Raw genomic sequence first — 19,805 nt, forward strand, 5'->3', positions numbered from 1 at the left:
CTAAATGGACTGAGATCTGTCTGATATTTTACATTCACAGGTTTTCGCCATGTTGACCAAGCTGATCTGATCCTGAAGGTCTTTTTCTTTTTTCTCCCTGTGGTGTCTCAATCAAGTTTTAAATATATCAATCCAAAGGTTCCCATCCTGTATCTCAGGGTCTGGTCCCTCTTTTCTCAGATCAAGACCTTAATCTTGGCCAGGCAGGGGTGGCTCATGCCTGTAGTCCCAACACTTTGGTGGGCCAAGACAAGCTTCTTGAGCCCAGGGATTCGAGACCAGACTGGGCAACATGGCGAAACTCCATCTCTACTAAAAATTGAAAACAAAACAAAACAAAACACTAGCGTGGTGTGGTGGCGTGTGCCTGTAGTCCCAGCTACTCTGGAGAATCACCTGAGCCCCAGAGGCAGAGCTTAAACTGAGCCGCTGCACTCCAGCCTAGGCGTCTTTAAAAACAAACCAAACCAATAGCACACCACCACGGCTGAAAATTCAAGTTTATCTGGAGCAATCAGGACTAATCAGGACTAAGTCTTGGGTCTAGGGCTACAGGCTGTCTCTTTACAGGCTGCCCAGGAAGCCCTCTGGCTTTCAAGTTTAGCCTTAATTGCTTATTGCCCCCAGCCTTTTTTTTTTTTTTTTTTGGTATTTTTCCAAAGGATCTATTATTCCCAGCCACGGCCATTTAGTTCCATTGTCTTCAACTGCCTTGTACTTCTCAGATGTGCAGTATTGTCCCAGCTGGTGCAGTCGCTCCCATTGGTAAGTCAAACCCACCTTGAGCCAGATTTGTATTCCACCCACAACTTGTGACAAGGTCATCAGTGCCAGCTTACCTGAGGGAAACCAAACTCCAAACTCACACGTTTACTTTCTCAGACCACTCCTGCCAGCAACTGCAGCAGATCAGGTTCCCTGAGACCGAGATTTGTCAGCAGTTTACTGAGGAATGGCCTTGGAGATCAGAAGAACTGAACCTGGGGAAGCTGAAATGTGATATGTTGCAAAAAATGCCTCAGCCAATGCCACCTGACGAAGGGGGTCAGGTTGGCACAGATACATACAAGCTATAATTACAGTCATGTGGGGTATGTTCTGAAAAATGCATCATTAGGCGATTTCATTGTTATGCAAACCTCACAGACCGCTGAGCTGAGGACTAGTACCTGTCTGTAGTCTATTAGGAACCAGGCAACATAGCAGGACGTGAGCAGCAGGACGTGAGTAAGCATTAGTACCTGAGCTCTGCCCTCTGTCAGATCAGCAGCAGCATTAGATTATCAAAGGAGCAGGAACCCTACAAGGAATCTAGGTTGCAAGCTCCTTATGAGAATCTAATGCCTGATGATCTGAGGTGGAACAGTTTCATCCCAAAACCATCCCCCCGACCCCAATCCCATGGAAAAATTGTCTTCCATGAAACCAATCCCTGATGCCAAAAAGGTGGGGGACTGCTGTCAAATAGTGAACTTACATGAACCTAGATGGCATAGCCTACTATACTCCTAGGCTGCATGGTCTAGCCTATAGCTCCTAGGCTACAAACCTGTACAGCATGCTACTGTACTGAACACTGTAGGCAACTGTAACACAATGGTAAGTATTTGTGTATCTAAATATAGGTAAAAATACAGTATAAAAGATTTTTTTTTTAAATATGGTACGCTTCACGAACTTGCGTGTCATCCTTGCACAGGGGCCATACTAATCTTCTCTGTATCGTTCCAATTTTAGTATATGTGCTGCCGAAGCAAGCACAGTATAAAAGATTTTTAAAACAGTACTTATATAGGGCACTTTACCATAAACGGAGCTTGCAGGAGTGGAAGTTGCTCTGGGTGAGTGAGTGAGTGGAGAGTGAATGTGAAGCCCTAGTGCATTATTGTATACTATGTAGACTTCATAAACACTATACACTTAGGACACACTACATTTATTTTTAAAGATTTTCTTTCCTCAGTAATAAACTAACCTCAGTGTACTTTAACATTTTTTACTTTATACACTTAAATTTTTTAAACTTTTGAACTCTTTTATAACATTTAGCTTAAGATAAAAACACACTGTATAGCTGAACAAGAATATTTTTTCTTTTTATCTTGATTCCATAACCTTTTCTCTATTATTAAGATATTTAACTTTTAAAAAAACTTTTTAAACTTTCTTGTTTAAAACTAAGACAAACACACACATTAGCCTAGGCCTACCCAGGGTAAGGAGCATCAGTATTACTGTCTTTCACTTCCGTATCTCGTCCCTCCGGAAGGTCTTCAGAGACAGTAACACATGTGGAGCTGTCACTTCCTACGATAACAGGACCTTCTTCTGGATACCTCCTGGAGGACCTGCCTGGGGCTGTTTTACAATTAACTATTTTTTTCATAAGTAGGAGTACACCCTAAAATAATGACAAAAAGCATATATAGTATTGTAAATATATAAACCAGTAACAGAGTCATTTGTTACCAAGTACTATATATTACACATAATTGTATACACATAGTACTGTACTTTTACACACCTGGCACATACTATGTATATACAGTTATACACAGTACATAGTACAGTGTAGTAGGCTATGCCATCGAGGTTTGTGCAAGTTGACTGTATGACATAGCTATACACTATATACAGAGTGCTATACTTTTATACACCTAGCAGTGCAACAGGTTTATGCCAACATTACAATAAAAACGTAATGTGCCTGGGCATGGTGGCTCATGCTTGTAATCTCAGACTTTGGGAGGCTGAGGCAGGTGAATCACCTGAGGTCAGGAGTTCAAGACCAGCCTAGCCAACATGGTGAAACCCTGTTTCTACTAAAAATACAAAAATGAGCCGGGCATGGTAGTGGGCGCCTATAATCTCAGCTACTCGGAAGGCTGAGGCAGGAGAATCCCTTGAACCTAGGAGCAGGAGGTTGCAGTGAGCTGAGATCGGGCCACTGCACTCCAGCCTGGGTGACAAGAGTGAAACTCTGTCTTGGGGGAAAATGTAAAGTATTGTGCTATAATAACAAGACAGCTACGATTATCACTAGGAGACAGGAATTTTTCAGATCCGTTACAATCTTATGGGACCACCAACAATATTTCAGTCTGTCATTGACCAAAACATCATTCACTATGCAGCACATGACTGTCCAGTCACAGAAAGTATAATTACAGAAAAAAATTAACAAAAATATAAAAGGCACATACTAAGTTGTTAACATAGGTTAACAATAAGGGAGAGGGTTCAACATGCAAAAAAGAACTTGAACCTTCTCACAATTTTATATTAAAATGTTGTATGTATACATCCATATAAGTATATATTTAAAAAAATGTCTTTGGGAGGCCGAGGCAGGTGGATCACTTGAGGTCAGGAGTTTGAGACCAGCCTAACCAATATGGTGAAACCCTGTCTCTACCAAAAATACAAAAATTAGCCAGGCATGGTGGCAGGCATCTGTAATCCAGGCTTCTCAGGAGTACTCAGGAGGCTGAGGCAAGAGAATCCCTTGAACCCAGGATGGGGAGGTTGCAGTGAGCTGAGATAGCACCACTGCACTCCAGGTTGGGTGAAAGAGCAAGACTCCATCACTCTGTCTCAAAAAAAAAAAAAAAAAGAAAAGAAAAAAAGAAAAAAGAAAGAAAAGAAAATTGTGTGGAATTACCGACTTTAGTTTTTGTTTAAAAACAAAAACAAAAACAATTCCCAATGTATTACAAAGAGACTCCCCAAAAATGTTGAGGAAAAAATTTGTAACACTAAAAAATAGTAGGCCAGGTACTGTGGCTCATGCCTGTAATACCAGTACTTTGAGAGGCAGGAGAATCGTGTAAGCCCAGGAGTTGGATATCAGCCTGGGCAACATAGCAAGACCTTGTCTCCACAAAACAAATAAAAATCAGCCAGACACGGTGGCAACTGCCTGAAGTCCCAGCTGCTCAGGAGGCTGAGGTGAGAGGATTGCTTTAACCTGGGAGGTTTAGACTGCAATGATCTATGAATTCCAGTCTGGGCAACAGAGCAAGACCCTGTCTCCAAAAAAAGAAAAAGAAAATAAAAAGTTTATTTCTCTCTCATGTTCTGAGGTCAATGGTATCAACAGGTGGTACAGCTATTTTTGAAGTCACTCAGGGGCCCAGCATCCTTCTAGCATGTTATTCCACAATCTCTAGGACACTCTTATTTGCAGGGTTGGAGAGAATCATTTCGGCTCCAACTGGTGGGAAGCAAAGAGGCCAGAGAAGCAGGCAAGCTATCTTGGAGACTCATCTGGAAATGGCACCCGTTTGAGTTCACAACACACTGACAGGCACTTGGCCACTTGGTCAAACCTGACTGAAACAAGACTGAGCCATGTAGTGTAACTGTGTGCCTCAGAAAAGAAGGACGGATTCAATGAGGTAAGCAATGAGTAATCACTGCCAAAAAGGTATCTGGAACAATATAAAATGCCCATGATTACGAAGTAGTTGCTATAAAAGGCAGGATAATGGTTACATTTGAGCAGGGAGAGATTTTAAATGAGAAGTAAATTTTGAGGTGTTGGCAATGTTAGTGGTAGTTACATGGATGTTCTCTGACATTAATTTAAGTTTTGCATTTTAAGTGTTTTTCATGGCAAAGCGTTTTTAAATATCTACACCTGTTTCAAGAAGATAAAACAATCCAATCTTTACTGAATGTGTATCTTGAGTCACCTCAGTCAGTCTAGCAGATAAGAAAATTAGACCCCAAAATGACTAGTATCACAGGTTTAAATACAGTTTGGTGTGACTTAGTGTTTTTAAAAGCAAATATTTGTAGTTTATTTCCATTAATTTCTGATTTTAATTTCGATATTTATTTGGTATGAAATAGGCTCATGAAAATGAAAGGCTAATTTATAATATTTTTCTTAGAAGTAAGAATTTGACATAATAACAGCTCAGTATTTTACAAGAATCCAGGAGTCAATTAAAACTTTAGGTCCAGCATTGCTCATCAATAATCCACCAACAATCCAACTTTAATTTGGATTCATATGATAAAGGAATGAAACTGGTGAGAATCTGTGGTGGAAAGACACCATGGTAGCCCTATGACCCCTGCCTCTTGGTATCAGGTCCTCCTGTAACCCCGTCCCTTTGAGTGTGAATGGGACTACTGATTAGCTTCTAACCAACAGAACACAGCAAAGGTAGCAGCATGTATGTGATCACATTACATAAAACTGTAATGTCAGTCTTGCTAGGGAGACTTTTGCTGGCTTAGAAAAAGTGAGCTGCAGGCCAGGAGTGGTGGCTCACACCTGTAATCTCAGCACTTTGGGAGGCCGAGGCAGGTGGATCACGAGGTCAGGAGTTCGAGACCAGCCTGACCAATATGGTGAAACCCCATCTCTACTAAAAATACAAAAATTAGCTGGGCATGGTGGCGTGCACCTGTAATCCGAGCTACTCGGGAGGCTGAGGCAGGAGAATCGCTTGAACCTGGGAGGTGGACGTTGCAGTGAGCCAAGATCATGCTACTGCACTCCAGTCTAGGCAACAGAGCGTGACTCCATCTCAAAAAAAAAAAGAAAAAGCAAAAGAAAAAGTGAGCTGCCTTGCCATACTGTAGGTTGCCCACAGAGAGGATCACATGACAGAAACTGGGGATGCCTTCCAGACACCAGTGAGAAACTGAGACCCTCGGTCTGAAAGTCTACAAGAAATTGAATTCTGTTAACAACCATGTGAGCTTAGAAGAGAATGCTTCCCCACTGCAGCCTCGGGAGAGACACCAGCCCTGGCTGACACCTGGAGTGCACCCTTGCAGAGGACCTGGTGGAGTCAGGTACAGGCTCCTGACGCACAGAAACTGTACAACAATAATTGTGTTGTTTTAAGCCAGTAAACTTGTAGTAATAATGTTACACAGCAATAGAAAATACAAAATCCTTACGAAAATTTCACTATTTTTCCCAATCAAAGAATTGAGAGAAAAGTGGTATATCTTTTTCAATTATCTTCTCAATAACCTTAACAAAAACCAGGATTTTAACATCTTAATGGGGTATTTTATTTCTAGAGATAGGATTTTGCTATGTTGCCTAGGCTGGACTTGAACTCCTGGACTCAAGTGATTGTCACAGGCATTAACAGGGTATTTCAGAACAACGACAAGAGTTGACAGGAGATGAACTATCATAAATTTTTCATCAGAGCCTCATATTATAGCTGCCAGAGGCGTTTCATTATTCTTACCAGTTTTTGAAGGGGAGTATATTTACACCTCTGTCAAGTATATACCCACTCTATTACTCAAAAAATATATGGAATAATAAATGTGATTATGAGAGTGTTTTACACTATCAATTGCTAGGCATGTAATTCACACTCAAAAATTCTTACCAGTTTATTAGTGACTTCTACTGCAGTAAGGTATATAAGCAACAGATGCCTGAATAGATCAAAACGTTAAGTGCCACTGTTTCTTAATTAAGAAGCTGTGTTTATAAGAGCTTTTGTGCTAATATTTGGCAACATTCTCAATTATTTCATTTCAATTTCATTACTCAATTATACCTCACTCACTTATGCCTTATTTTGTAGAAAGAGAAACCAACGACAAATTATTGATCCAGACTTACAAATTTAAAATAAAGACTACTTTGCTAGTTAGCAAAAAAAACCCAAAAAACAAAATAAAACACCAAAAACCCTGATGTCACAAACATTTCAGTGACATCTGTGAGCATATCACTGCTTTTACTATTATACCACATCATAAACACATATATACTGATCCAATAATCCTTGCCACCTAAGAGTGTACATTTCTATGGCAGTATAATACACATATTGTCAAAAACATCTCTTGCTCACCACACACAACAGCAAATACTATGTATGGGTTCCATGACCTAAGAACCAAGATTAAAGCATCTCTTTTGAAGATAGTAAAAGACCTAATCCAGATTCTAAGGGAATGTTTGACAGAAACACCTGGAACAAGGAAGAAAGTGCTACATTTTTAAAGCAATAAAGGTTAAGGGAACATGAAAGTCAGTGAGCAGAAGCTCAGTCTACACTAAATGAGCATAAAAGGGGTGGGAGCTGGGCTTCATCTCTCTACAAGCATTCCATTTTCAATTCTTAGCCTTTAGCATAATTAACATTCAAAGTATCAAGAGAGAGAAAGGTTCATAAAAATTACTTACTCTCCGTACTCTTTCCCCAAGTCTTAGAATCCACTAAATCACCTGAATGCATAGCAGACATAATCTTCTGAGCAACACTGGAGAGCGGTGTCTTACAGAGATCAAAGCCTACCAATGCCTCATAATTTTCCATTTTCACAAAATCCTAAATGTAAGATTAACATAAGGTAAATACCCATATATTGATTGTAAGACTTTAAAACAGGAAATACAATGGTTATTTTGAAAAATTTATATACTGACTTCAAAATGTCTATATTTATAACCATAGAAAATAGGCATCAATCATCCAACAATAGAGATAGGATGTTAAGAAAAAAGCAAAATAGAGACTCAATCCAGGTATCATAGTAAATAGGTAAATAACTTATTTTCTAGGTAACCAATTTAGAAGCAAGCAATTTACTCAAATACTTCCTGAGATTTGAAAAATGGTATTAAATCTTCCAATAAATCTAGTAACACGATTATAACTGACTTGGGTAATTATGGCAGACACACAGCTACCATCCCTGCCTTGATCAGCCCTGCTGGACCCCTGGGCTCAGCAAGTGAAGTTTTGGATGGGGACAGTATAAATCAAAGCATTTAAATTGGGCAGGGCATGGCGGCTTACGCCTATCATGTCAGCACTCTGGAAGGCCAAGGTGGGTAGATCACTTGAGGTCAGGAGTTTGAGACCAGCCTGACCAACAGGGTGAAACCCCATCTCTACTGAAAATACAAAAACTAGCCAGGTGTGGTGGTGTACGCCTATAATCCTATCTACTCAGGAGGCTGAGGCAGGAGAATCAATTGAGCCAAGATCATTCCACTGAATTCCAGCCTGGGTGACAGAGATTCTGTCTCAAAAAATTAGTTAATTAAATAAATCAAGCATCTGGCCACCCATCTAAATAACTGACACTAATTTAAACAGAATTTGCTACCATAAACCAGGTGACATATTTTCTATATTATTGGAGAAAAGAAAAATTTTAAGTAAATTCTCTATCCCAAGAGAGAATAGAAAAAAATATATACAACAACAAAAAAATGTAGCTCAAGTGATAGGGAGCTGATAGCAAAATCTTAAACAAAATTAACTGCTACAAAGTTAAGGTTTACATAATAAATACAAAATTTTAAATAACATGAACACAATAATTGGCAAAATATTTTTGTTCAATGGGTTGCAAAAATCGAGGGTTAATCAAATTATGCCTGTTTTCTGATGGTTATAGCTAAAAAATTCCAAAGACCACCCCAAATATGTAGTTTTTAGATGGGCATTCTGTATTACAAGCAGGTAAGGAATATTCTTGAAGGTATTCCTACAAGGCTCACATGGTATTTATCACAGGCCGCGTATAAATTGGGCACTCAAGAAGCATCTGATATAATAGCAGATGAGCTACTTCAAATTATTTTAGACCAACTCTTAAAATATTTTCTGGTTGCCCAAATACCATTAAATACAATTAAACATTTTTGCTCTTAAACTGATTAAAATAGTACCATACATCTTTTGAGCAACCACTTTTACAGAATTTTGAAATTAAAATTTCAAACTTCATTTGAAAGTCATTTATGATGTGTAAGTCACATTTAAAGTCAAAGCACTGCTGAGCTATCTTGTAGAAACTTTTGAGTCCCCAGAATTCAGACTCTAAAATGAATGATGGCCAATAAAGTCCCAATATTCTGTGGTACAAGTAGAGGTATACAAACAGTCTAAAAGTCTATAGCAGGGAATTACGAAGGAATACAATCTGAGCAGCACAACTTTATTTTACAGTCAGATATGAGGGGACTTGGCTATTTCACATACTAAGGTCTACAGATTTTAAAATGCTGACTAGAAGTTCAATACATTTAAAAATATTTAACAGTAGCCAGGCACGGTGGCTCACGCCTATAATTCCAGCACTTTGGGAGGCCGAGATGGGTGGATCACGAGGTCAGGAGACTGAGACCATCCTGGCAAACATGGTGAAACCCCATCTCTACTAAAAATACAAAAAAAGTACTGGGCGTGGTGGCGCATGCCTGTAATCCCAGCTACTCGGGAGGCTGAGGCAGGAGAATTGCTTGAAACTCGGGAGGCAGAAGTTGCAGTGAGCCAAGATTGCACCATTGCACTCCAGCCTGGCGACAGAGTGAGACTCCATCTCAAAAAAAAAAAAATTTAGCAGCAGAAAATTTCTATTTTTAAAAAGAAAGGAGATAACTGTATTAAAAAATATTTACATTATGTAATAATGCTTTTTCCCTGTAAGTAAAAAATTACCAGGACTAAGTACCACTAAACAAATGCTCGTCATAAAGTGCTGGTACCCTGCATGTACTACATGAGAAAAAGTCAAATTAATAATACTTTAATTCATCAAATGAAATGTTCCATTGTCCTCAAATTTAAAAAATTTGGTAGTGTTGATTATATATAGTCTCCTCCTAATAAAAGAGCATGAGTAATAAAGATTCAGTTTTCAGTAATTTTCAATCTTCAAGACTAACAGCCTTAATTTTTGATTGGGTTTCTAAATTCTCCACAGTATCTTTCAGATAATCTTCATCTTTTAAAAAATATACATATAATTCTCTTTCCATTTGATGTAATTTATTATTTGCCAAAGTTTTTCTTTTTGTCTTCACATCAGCAAGAATATCAGTGAGGAGATGATTTAGTTTATTCATTTGAGATTCAATTTGATGAAACTGCTCTGTTAATTCCTAAAAAAGGAAAATAAAAAAAAAAAATTCAAACACTTTATTCCTAACACCAATTATAAAATTAAAATATAATTTACATGGAAAGACTTTAAACGATTTAATAACTTCCCACAATTTTAGCAATAAATCTCAATTTAAAATCCATTAACAGGTTAATTGCAACGACTTCTGACAATTTTAAGCAAACCCTTCCTAAAGAGTACTTGATATGTAAGTTGTTCTGTGTATTCATATATTCAACAAATATTATTATGCCAAGTACTGTTTTAGAGATTACTGATAAGAATGAACAAAATCTCCCTCATGGAGCTTATATTCTGCTTAATTAATCAAACGTTGTTTTAGCCTATTGTCTGTTTATTCTAGAAAGAAGGTACAGAATGTAAGACCAATAAAAAAGAATTATTTAAACACAAATCTCCAATTTTCATATTTTCTTACCAGATAGAATTACACATGCTATTCCATAAAAATCACCTTGACTAATCATGTAATTTTCCTGCTTAAGAATCTAGCCATGCCAGACCCTTCACATTTATTATAATAAATTCAAATTCCTCAGTTTCTAGAGTTTAAACCAGATTATTAGCAAGTGTCCATAGCTTTCTAATCAAGCATTTTACTTAAAATTTTAGCCAGTATCACCAAAGAGGTTTTCTGAAAATCTGCTGCTCTAACTACCCTCAATTTTCCACAGCTGCTCAGTATGGTCCACAAGCATCATAATTATCTGAGGTATTTGTTATGAATACAGATTCCTGTACCCCACACTAGACTAAATTACTTAATCTCTGTACAGGGCTAGGAACCTGCATTTTGATAAGCTCCCTGACATTCTAATGGACAAGTTCAAGAATGGCTACTTAAGACCTATCGTAAATGTCAATTCACAGAGCAGTACTTCTTAAAATAGGTATTTTTGAAAATCAAGTAATTCTGACATTATATCTACATTTAGTGATCTCCTCTAAGACAAACTTGGTAAACTTGAATATACCGAGAAACAATGATCTCATCTTTACCTTCAATTAAATACTAAAGATCATATAATTGCTAAAACAGTACTGCTACAGATACTGAAGTTCAGCTTCATTAATAACAGAAACACAAAACTGATATGGTATTTTATATCACATTGAGCTAGGGAAAAACATTAATGATACCCAGTGATAACATTGGAGTGAAATTACCATATTTTAGTGATTACTGGATACATGTTTTTCATATTTGAACATATTTGAAATGAAGATGCATCTTAATCAAGAATCTCATTATGATTGTTTCTGGCCAGGTACTCTTTAAGAAATACTTTCTCACCAACATTCTTGATATACAATGTGGAAAATTACAAACAACTTTGAGTCAAAAAATAACTTAGAATTGGACACTGAAATGTGAAGCTTTAGAACCACCCTAACCATTTAAATTATTTTTTTCCTTTTAACGTATGTCCAAGAGTGGTATGATAAAAATCTATGTCTACCTACACCTAAAAAGATATTTTCTAGTAAGTACGAAAAACAAAAATTCTTAATAAGAAAACATTATGTCAGTTTAAGAGTTTTTTGTTTTAACAATTCATAAAATGATGGTGTACCTTATGATCAATGGTGTCTAGTAGACACTTAAATAGTGCTGGTAGCATTATAAACTCCTTTAAAAAGCAGTAAAAAGGCCAAAAAAAGTGTATATATCGCCCTAGCATAAAAAACCCCAATGATCCTGTTTCCAAGAATTTATCCAGATGGAAGTATCCAACAACAAGCTACATACACAAAGATACACAAAGATACTGATGTTCAAGAGCAAACAAAAGAAAAAAATGAAGACTATCAAAATGCCCAGTAACAATAACCATGATGGCACGGTAATTAAATCAATAGAGTACAGTTAACATTAAAAGAAAACTATTTGGAGAGTAAATATTTATTTCATCATGCTAAGTAAAAACAAAACTATGGTCTTTGCTGAGGGTCTTTAGAAGTTAGCACCATGGCAGAAGAAATGAAGATCAAAATTAAGAACTACAGAACTGTCCCTTTTGACAGCCACTTCACCAACCAGAACCAGAACATGAACTGCTGGCACAACTACCTGGACTTCTACCACTCCAAGAAGGTAATGACTGCTAAAGAGGGTGATGTCTCTGTGTGCAAATGGTACTGGCATGTGTACAAGTCCCTCTGCCCCATATCCTCAGTCTTGGCCTGGGACAAAGCCATGTTTCCTGGGAAGATCCGAACTGGTTCCACCCAACCTTTCCTCTGTTTTCCATCCTTCTCCCAGGGTGGTAAAGGGGGCCCTGGGTACATGATGATCCCTATCCTGGGTCCATGAATCAGGACTTAACTAATAGTAAAAACTTACTGGACAAGTATAAAGAAAACTATATGCCTTACAATTACTAAGCAAAAGAAAAATGGCACAAGAATATTAATATGAGACAAAAGAATATCAAGACAAAAAGCATCATAGGAATAGTCATTATGCAATGCTAAATGCTTTGATTCACTGCAATTTAAAACCACCAGGATAATTATTCACCGCAATTTTAAACTTGGATATAACTAAAAAAAATAGACACAAAATACATAAAGAAAAAAATGATATAAAACTACATGGAGAAATTCTCAAATTCACCATCAGAGCAGAAATTTTTACACAATTCTCAATAGATCAAGAAGGCAAAAATCAGTAATGGGAGACCTATCCAAAAAAACCATCACAGATACCACTTCACACCCATCAGGATGGCTATTTTAAAAACCACAGGAAATAACAAGTGTTGGCGAAGATGTGAAGAAACTGCAACTGTGCAGCTATGAGACATACAAGACTATCATAGCAGTATGACCTATAGTAACAAAAACTGGAAATAGCCTAAATGTCTGTCAATCTAACAGATAATTACATTGTGGAATATCATATAATTGAATACTAACTATACAAAAGAGAAAACTGAATGAACTATAGCTTTACATGTATCAACATGAGTAAGTCTCAAAAACATGTTAAGCCACTGAAAAAGCAAGCAAGTCATTGAAGGACACATACCATCAATATACATACCATCAGTATAATACCACCAGTATAATAACAGCATATAAAGTTCAAAAACATACAAAATTAGGCTGAGCACACTGGCTCACACCTGTAATCCCAGCACTGTGAGAGGCCAAGGCAGGCAGATCACAAGGTCAAGAGATCAAGACCATCCTGGCCAAACCCTGTTTCTACTAAAAATACAAAAATTAGCTGAGTGTGGTGGCACGTGCCTGCAGTACCAGCTACTCAGGAGGCTGAGGCAGAAGAATCACTTGAACCGGGAGGCGGAGGTTGCAGTGAGCTGAGATCACGCCACTGCACTCCAGCCTGGTGACAGACCGAGACGCAGTCTCAAAAAAAAAAAAAAACATAGACAACTAAATACACAGTCTAGGAATATACATATGTGTGTGTATGTGTGTGTAATAAAACTATACATAAAAGCAAGAAAATGAGGAACAAAATTAAGCATGATAGTTACTCTTTGAAGAAGAGAGGGGAATTATATTAGGAGGGGCAGATACCACTAACTGTACATAGAGGATTTTAAAGATATAAAGGCAATCCTCTGTTTGCTAAGATGAGTGAAAACAATAGAGGTGGTTTTTTTTTTAACACTAATATACACATTACGTATCCTTTGGTGTCTGAACAATTATATACATTTTTAAATTTCTGTGCGTACTCATCAAAAACTATCTGAAAAATATATTTATATGTGAACAAAAATTAGGAGATATAAAAATATATTTTATATTAAGGCAATGCAATTGGGGTAATAATTTCCTAATGTTAACATTTTCTTTAATATCTTTTACAACAAATTTTTTTTTAAAAGCATTTTTAACTACTATGGCAAATACCCACCTGATCACTAAGCAGAAGCTGATTTCCTCCTTGATACAAAGCATCACAAAGTACGTCCACATCATTATTTAGTTTGGATAGAAAGAAAGAATGTTCTTGAGCAGATACTGCCAACTGATCTTGTACTAAAGAAACATTCTGTTTCAATTTCTCAGCCACTTCCTCAAGGTTTCCATGAGTTAGAAACAATTCTTTTTTCTTATTCTCTCCCTCTAAAAGTTGGTAAAGCCTAAAATGTAAAAGTTAAAATTTTTAAGTCAGAATTTTCAAGTCAGTATCATTTTCAAAATTACAATCCACCGTACTGGGGCATTTGTGGGGATAGCTAAGTAACAACTTATAAAAATATTGGGCCGGGAGGGGTGGCTCACACCTGTAATCCTAGCACTTTGGGACGCTGAGGTAGACAGATCATGAGGTTAGGAGATTGAGACCGTCCTGGCCAACATGGTGAAACCCCATCTCTACTAAAATACAAAAAATTAGCCAGGCGTGGTGGCCTGCGCCTGTAGTCCCAGCTACTCAGGAGGCTGAGGCAGGTGAATCACTTGAACTCAGGTGGCGGTGGTTGCACTAAACCAAGATCACACTACCGCACTCCAGTCTGGGTGACAGAGTGAGACTCTGTCTCAAAAAAAAAAAAGTCTGTGTCTGCTAAAATCAAGCAACTAAAACCATTCTAACTGTAGTACTATTTCAGTACATATATATTCCAACTACTACATTAGCTATACATTCTATTACTGAATTCCCAGCTTCCCCACCAAGTTTTACATATAAAATTCTTTTAACTTTAACTGCCACTAACATACTTCAAAGTGCACTTCAGAGATACCTCCAAAGAAAACACTTGTTTCACAGAATATAACTATGATGTAGTACAAACAGGCTATGGCACATGTCTGTAATCTCAGCACTGTGGGAGGACTGCTTGAGCCCAGGAGTTCAAGACCAGACTGGGCAACATAATGAAGCCCCATCTGTACAAAAAAAATTTTTTTAATTAGCCAGGCATAGTGGCACCTGCCTGTAGTCCTAACTACTCAGGAAGTTGAGTCAGGAGGATCACTTGAGCCCAGGAGTTGGAGGCTGCAGTGAGCTATGATCACATCACTGTACTCCCACTTGGGCAAGAGAGTGAGATCTTGTCTTAAAAGGAAAGAAAAAGAAGAGGAAGGAAGAGAGAAAGGAAAGGAAAGCAAGGTGAGAAAGGAGGGAAGGAAGGAAAAAACAAGCAAGCCAGCCAGCCAGCAAGGAATGAATTTGAAACAGAAGACCTAGGTCTGGGTCTGAGTTTTCTGGGATGTGAAACCCAGGGCAAATCGATCTTTCAGACTTATTCCCACATCTTAACTATGCCACATCTTAACCTACCTATATTACAGGATTGTGGTGGGATTAAAAGAGAAAAACTGAAAATGTCAACAATGTAAAATATAAAGATGTAAAATTAAAACAATGTAAAATGTAAACAATAAAGAGCTACATAAATAGCTATAATAGCAAACTTTTGCTACTCCAGACTTGTCTGTATTTGGTTGGCAAATTAAAATCTTGATGAGCCATAAGCCCATTTTAATATGTCAAACATTAACTGCAGAAAATTATTCTACAGGACAAATGGAAAAATCTGGGACAGCACCCTCCACATATCTTTAACAAAAAAGGTCTGCTCTTTTTCTCAGAATTGTTTTAAAAGTTATTTTATCAAGTTGTAACAGACTTCCTAAAACTAGTTCAATCCCAAAGCTGCCAATTACAGTCTTACAGATGTAACTACACAATTCCAAAGGGCATCATTCGCATAAATCATGATGTCAATGGTAACCCCTGAAATTGTGCAATGAGGCAACCCTATCCAGCCCCTCATTTTATTAACATGAAAACAAAAAGATTAGATGCTTTTACCCTACCTGGAGAAAAACAAGGAGTAGGAGCCAGATTTTTGAGGTCTTAAGACTACTTTAGCCCTCCAATTTTCAGCATCCCTGTGCCATCAATTGCTCAGACATCCAGATGAAGCTTGGGAGCTAGCATTCATTCTCAATGATTCTCCTGACTAAACACAGAAATGAGTCTTCTCCCCTCTCCACTGCTACCCTTTCCAAATGCAGTCAGTCCCCTGCCCAGCAATACCTACTATGCTAAGCTGTATTCAAACTTCCTGCCTCAAATCTAAAATGAGATATATAAATAATGATGCCGAAAGGAGAATGAAACCCATTCATTCCTCCAACCCATCCACTTCAGCTATAAAGTAGCTACTTTTAGATCTAACATAAATGGAAAAGGGAGCAAAAAAAAAAAAAAAACCTACAAATGAAAAAAAGGTATATAAAAATGGGAAAAAAATAGAAAGGCCAAAAGTGAAATGGAAAGAACTGTTAAAAGTTCCAAAATTTTAGCTGAAACTTTCTCTAGTATTTTGCAAAAACAAAAGGAAATATTTACTAAAGAAACAAGGAAGCATACGTACCTATGAGTAGAATAATCCTTAGTATCAATGGTATTTCTTGGATTTATCTGCTGAGAGACTGATGGATCTGTTAACATTTCTAATTGCTTGTAGAGCATCAAGTTACTTTGACTAAGTTCTTGAACCAAATTTTCAAGTTGATGATATATGTCCCAATGCTTTCTTAATTCAATTTCATATGATAACTGTAGAAGTTCAAATGATGCCTTTTGCTTTATTAATTGATTTAAAACTAACTCTTGTCTTGCTGTATAATAATCTTGTTTGGCAATCTGCAGATCAAAATCTCCCTTTACCACTGGCATATTTAATAACTGGGCATTCTCTCTTACCACAGCAGGTAAACTTTTGTCTTTTATTTGAGTGATCTGTTCTTCAAGTTTCTTAATCTCAGTGGTCAAGCTAGAAATTTTAGCATCCAAATTTTCTTTGTCCACAGCCTACACAAAGAAAAGCAATAACATTTGAAACTGGATGCCTAAATTTGAAATCATCTTAAGATTATTTTCACTTTCCACTTTAGGTGACCAGATAACAAGCTCAATGAATGAAAACAAATTTAATATTCCTATAAACCAAAATTACAGTTTAAAAATGAAAAATGTAGACTAAGTCAAGGGTATGAATTACTAATTTTTAATGCTATTACTACCATACATATAGTAATAGCTATCAAAATAGAGATCTTATGCTTGTTTTACTCAATCAAAATCATTATTATTAATAGCATACTACTCACTGAATCCAAGTATATGTTAAGTTTTTCTTAAAAGTTAAAATTACCTCAATAGGTCCTAGTCAGCCAGTCGATTTTAGCTGACTTCTACATAATTATTGGACTTCCTATATTATTCCAAAGTTTTTGTAAGCTATAGAAACTAACTTGGTGCTGATATTCAAATTCAGAAAACTTACATTTTTACTCAAGTATCTAGTAGTTATATTACCAAGAAAGCAACCTCTCCAAGAGTGCTGACAGACATCTGTAATACATTTATCCATATATTCTCAAAAAGGAATCAGTTTGTCTACTGAACTTGAACCTCTGACTTTATTAGCACTATGCTCTGGTTGGAGCAAAAGAGGCAGAATACCCATAATAAAGCAATTAGTTTCTAGCCACATCTTAAAAAGGAAATCTCAGTCCAGTGTGTATCTGCATTACACAAATTTAAAATTCAGAATGCAAATTAAAACACTTTTGTTTAAAATAAACTAGATAATGTGGTTGGGATTATAATGACTATTGCTGCCCTGCATTAACATATGGGTCTATTTGTATGAAACATTGACACATTTCACAAATAAGCACTGAACAAGGAGAAAATAAAATGTAATCTCTTATTAGATCCCCCATTCTAAAGTACTTTAATAGCAATATTATATCCTCTATTCCCTATCAATAATTACAATATGAATCTAGTCTCATTTCTTATGCTTACCTTGCTGGATAGGCTATGAAGATTCTCCTCTGCCCATTTTATACTTGCCTTCATGCTCAAATTACTTGCTTTCAAGTGAATTAACTGATGTTGAGCACAAATGTATGCGAGCTGCAGCCTGGCCATCTCTAGTCGTCTCTCCTCAAGGATTTCCTGATTATCACAAATAGATGGTGTCTGTATATCTAAAAGCTGAAAATTGTCTTCATTTGAACTTTCAACTACTTCATGTATACCCTGAAAGAACTGTTTTTTGGTATACAAAGTTAATGCTGCTGTGCTTTGCTCTTCCTGACTTAGGTATTTTTCCAAGGAAAACTGAGATAAAAATACCAGGTGATTTGTCCCTTGACCTAAATTAGAATGTCTGAAGAACGTCATCAATTGTGTAACTTCATCAGTAAGGGCCTGAAGTTCATTACTGATCTTAGTGTTCATTGCATTTAGAATTCCTTGACTCTGCTTCAGCTTTCTAATGGCTGCTTCTTCTTTAGCATTTAACCTCAGAGATTTGTGGCTAGTTACCGAGGCCATCAACTGGCATTTATTACGTCGCTGAATTTTTAGGTTCTTTAATTTCAGTAGAGTTTGAACCTCATCCTCTAATTTCTCCAGCTCTTTGTCATCCAGTCTAGGTGTCTTCAAATCAGAAGTTTTACACGTCTTAAGAGCTTCATCCAATGCCGTCCCTTCTAAGATGGGCTTGCCTGATTTCTGAAGAATGCTAAAAGCTTCCAATTCTCTTTCAGACAACACGTTCTGTTCATTCACATTCCCACAAAACCATTTCAGAAACGAGTCATCTTCAGCACCCTCAAACAACCAGTCAAAATCTTCTCCATTAAGATTATCAGCTTTGGGATAACCAATTTTTTTTAATATTTCCACAAACTCATTTCCACAACTCATGGTTTAACTACCCCAGTTTTGTTGTATCTGATACGGGTTTACGGTGTTGATTTTTAGAAAATAAAGCCAAATAGAAAAAAGTTACGTTTTATACCAAGTCCACAGGGAAGGGAACATCTATTTTTCCAAATCTATAATGATTCCTCCTGGGGGGGAAGAAAACAAGTATTAGATCGCAAATAAGACGACAGTGTTTTTAAAAAGAAGACACAAACACCACATGGTATCGGGGGCGGGATAACTGAAAGGTAGTTGTAGCTGCAGTGTTTGACGGTGGTAATAACGACGAGGCTAGTACTCAGAAAACCGCAGCAGTAACGAAAATTAATTAACAAGTGAAACTATCTGGATCCATTTTATCTTTTTTCTAAAGATAAAACGGTTTAAAATGCATTACACTTCATAGAGCAACATTTGTTTTAAATTCACAACATATGCATACGAACAAACAAGCGAGCAGGTGGCTGAGCAGCCTTTCCCGGCCCTCCGTACGTAACAAAACGGAAGTAAGTACAGCACATCTTCCGAACAATCAACTAAGTACTCACCTCAACGACTCCGCGCGCAAGGCTGCGCCCCGAGAGCCCACCACCGCGGAAGCGCGGCCGCAACCGGGAGCGCCGAGGGAGCCCCGACGCCGGGGCCGCGCGAACCGCGGAGGCGACGGCAGGCCCCAGGGACCCGCGGCCCGGAATACAACTGACGCGCCAGCGGCGAGACCGTCAGCGCCGTGACAGCCCCGCACGCTAGCGAAACAAACGCACAAGCCCAGCGAATCGGTGTCGACACCGGGTTGCAGATGCCGGGGAGGACCGGCCCCGCGCAACCCCCGCCCCAGCTCCTAGTACTGCGGACCGGGCCGCGCTCCCCGAACAACACCTGGAGGAAGACCCCAGGAGCGCAGGAAAAGAAGAGGCAGGGGGGCGCGGACGGGGATCACGGCCACTCCTCCAGCCCACAGCCGGGTGCCCAGAACCGAGGCCCGCGTCAGTCACCTCAGGAAACTCCGCTGGCTTCTCACAAGCGCTCGCCGCCACCGCCCTCCGAGCCCGGCGCGCCTCGCACTGCCTGACGGGAGCGCCTGGACGCGCGCACGCGTACAAAGGCCGGGGCGGGCATCGCGGGATGACTGACTGCGCAGGCGTGGTGTCAAAAGAGGCGGAGTCAGCGAGGCGGG

General features: G+C 38.2%; 2 protein-coding genes and 1 non-coding gene across 3 annotated transcripts in view; all 3 read right to left on the reverse strand.

Moving 5' to 3' along the window:
• The window catches only part of POLN (DNA polymerase nu), a 172,047-nt gene extending 152,362 nt beyond the window's left edge, over window positions 1–19,685 (reverse strand). Inside the window, exons 1-2 of the mRNA XM_064365307.1 lie at window positions 19,624–19,685; window positions 7,178–7,322 (exon numbers count right to left, since the gene is read on the reverse strand). Of these exons, the coding sequence (XP_064221377.1) occupies window positions 7,178–7,310 (133 nt within the window). The 5' untranslated portion in view covers window positions 7,311–7,322; window positions 19,624–19,685. The remainder of the gene's footprint in view (window positions 1–7,177; window positions 7,323–19,623) is intronic.
• Window positions 1,655–1,761, reverse strand: LOC135271955 (U6 spliceosomal RNA). Its single transcript, XR_010340078.1, has one exon. It is a non-coding gene; the product is annotated as a U6 spliceosomal RNA (small nuclear RNA).
• HAUS3 (HAUS augmin like complex subunit 3) lies at window positions 8,930–19,229 on the reverse strand. The gene is made up of 5 exons (XM_012466898.2): window positions 19,177–19,229; window positions 17,720–18,774; window positions 16,278–16,717; window positions 13,802–14,030; window positions 8,930–9,889 (listed from the first exon to the last, which is right to left on the reverse strand). The coding sequence occupies exons 2-5, from the start codon at window positions 18,626–18,628 to the stop codon at window positions 9,656–9,658; spliced, it is 1,812 nt and encodes a 603-aa protein (XP_012322321.2). The 5' UTR covers window positions 18,629–18,774; window positions 19,177–19,229; the 3' UTR covers window positions 8,930–9,655.
• Window positions 19,686–19,805: the final 120 nt, after the last annotated feature.

Source organism: Aotus nancymaae, unplaced genomic scaffold, assembly GCF_030222135.1.
Source record: "Aotus nancymaae isolate 86718 unplaced genomic scaffold, 86718_ANA_hifiasm-v0.15.2.pri h1tg000006l, whole genome shotgun sequence".
In the NCBI taxonomy this organism is placed as follows: Eukaryota; Metazoa; Chordata; class Mammalia; order Primates; family Aotidae; genus Aotus; species Aotus nancymaae.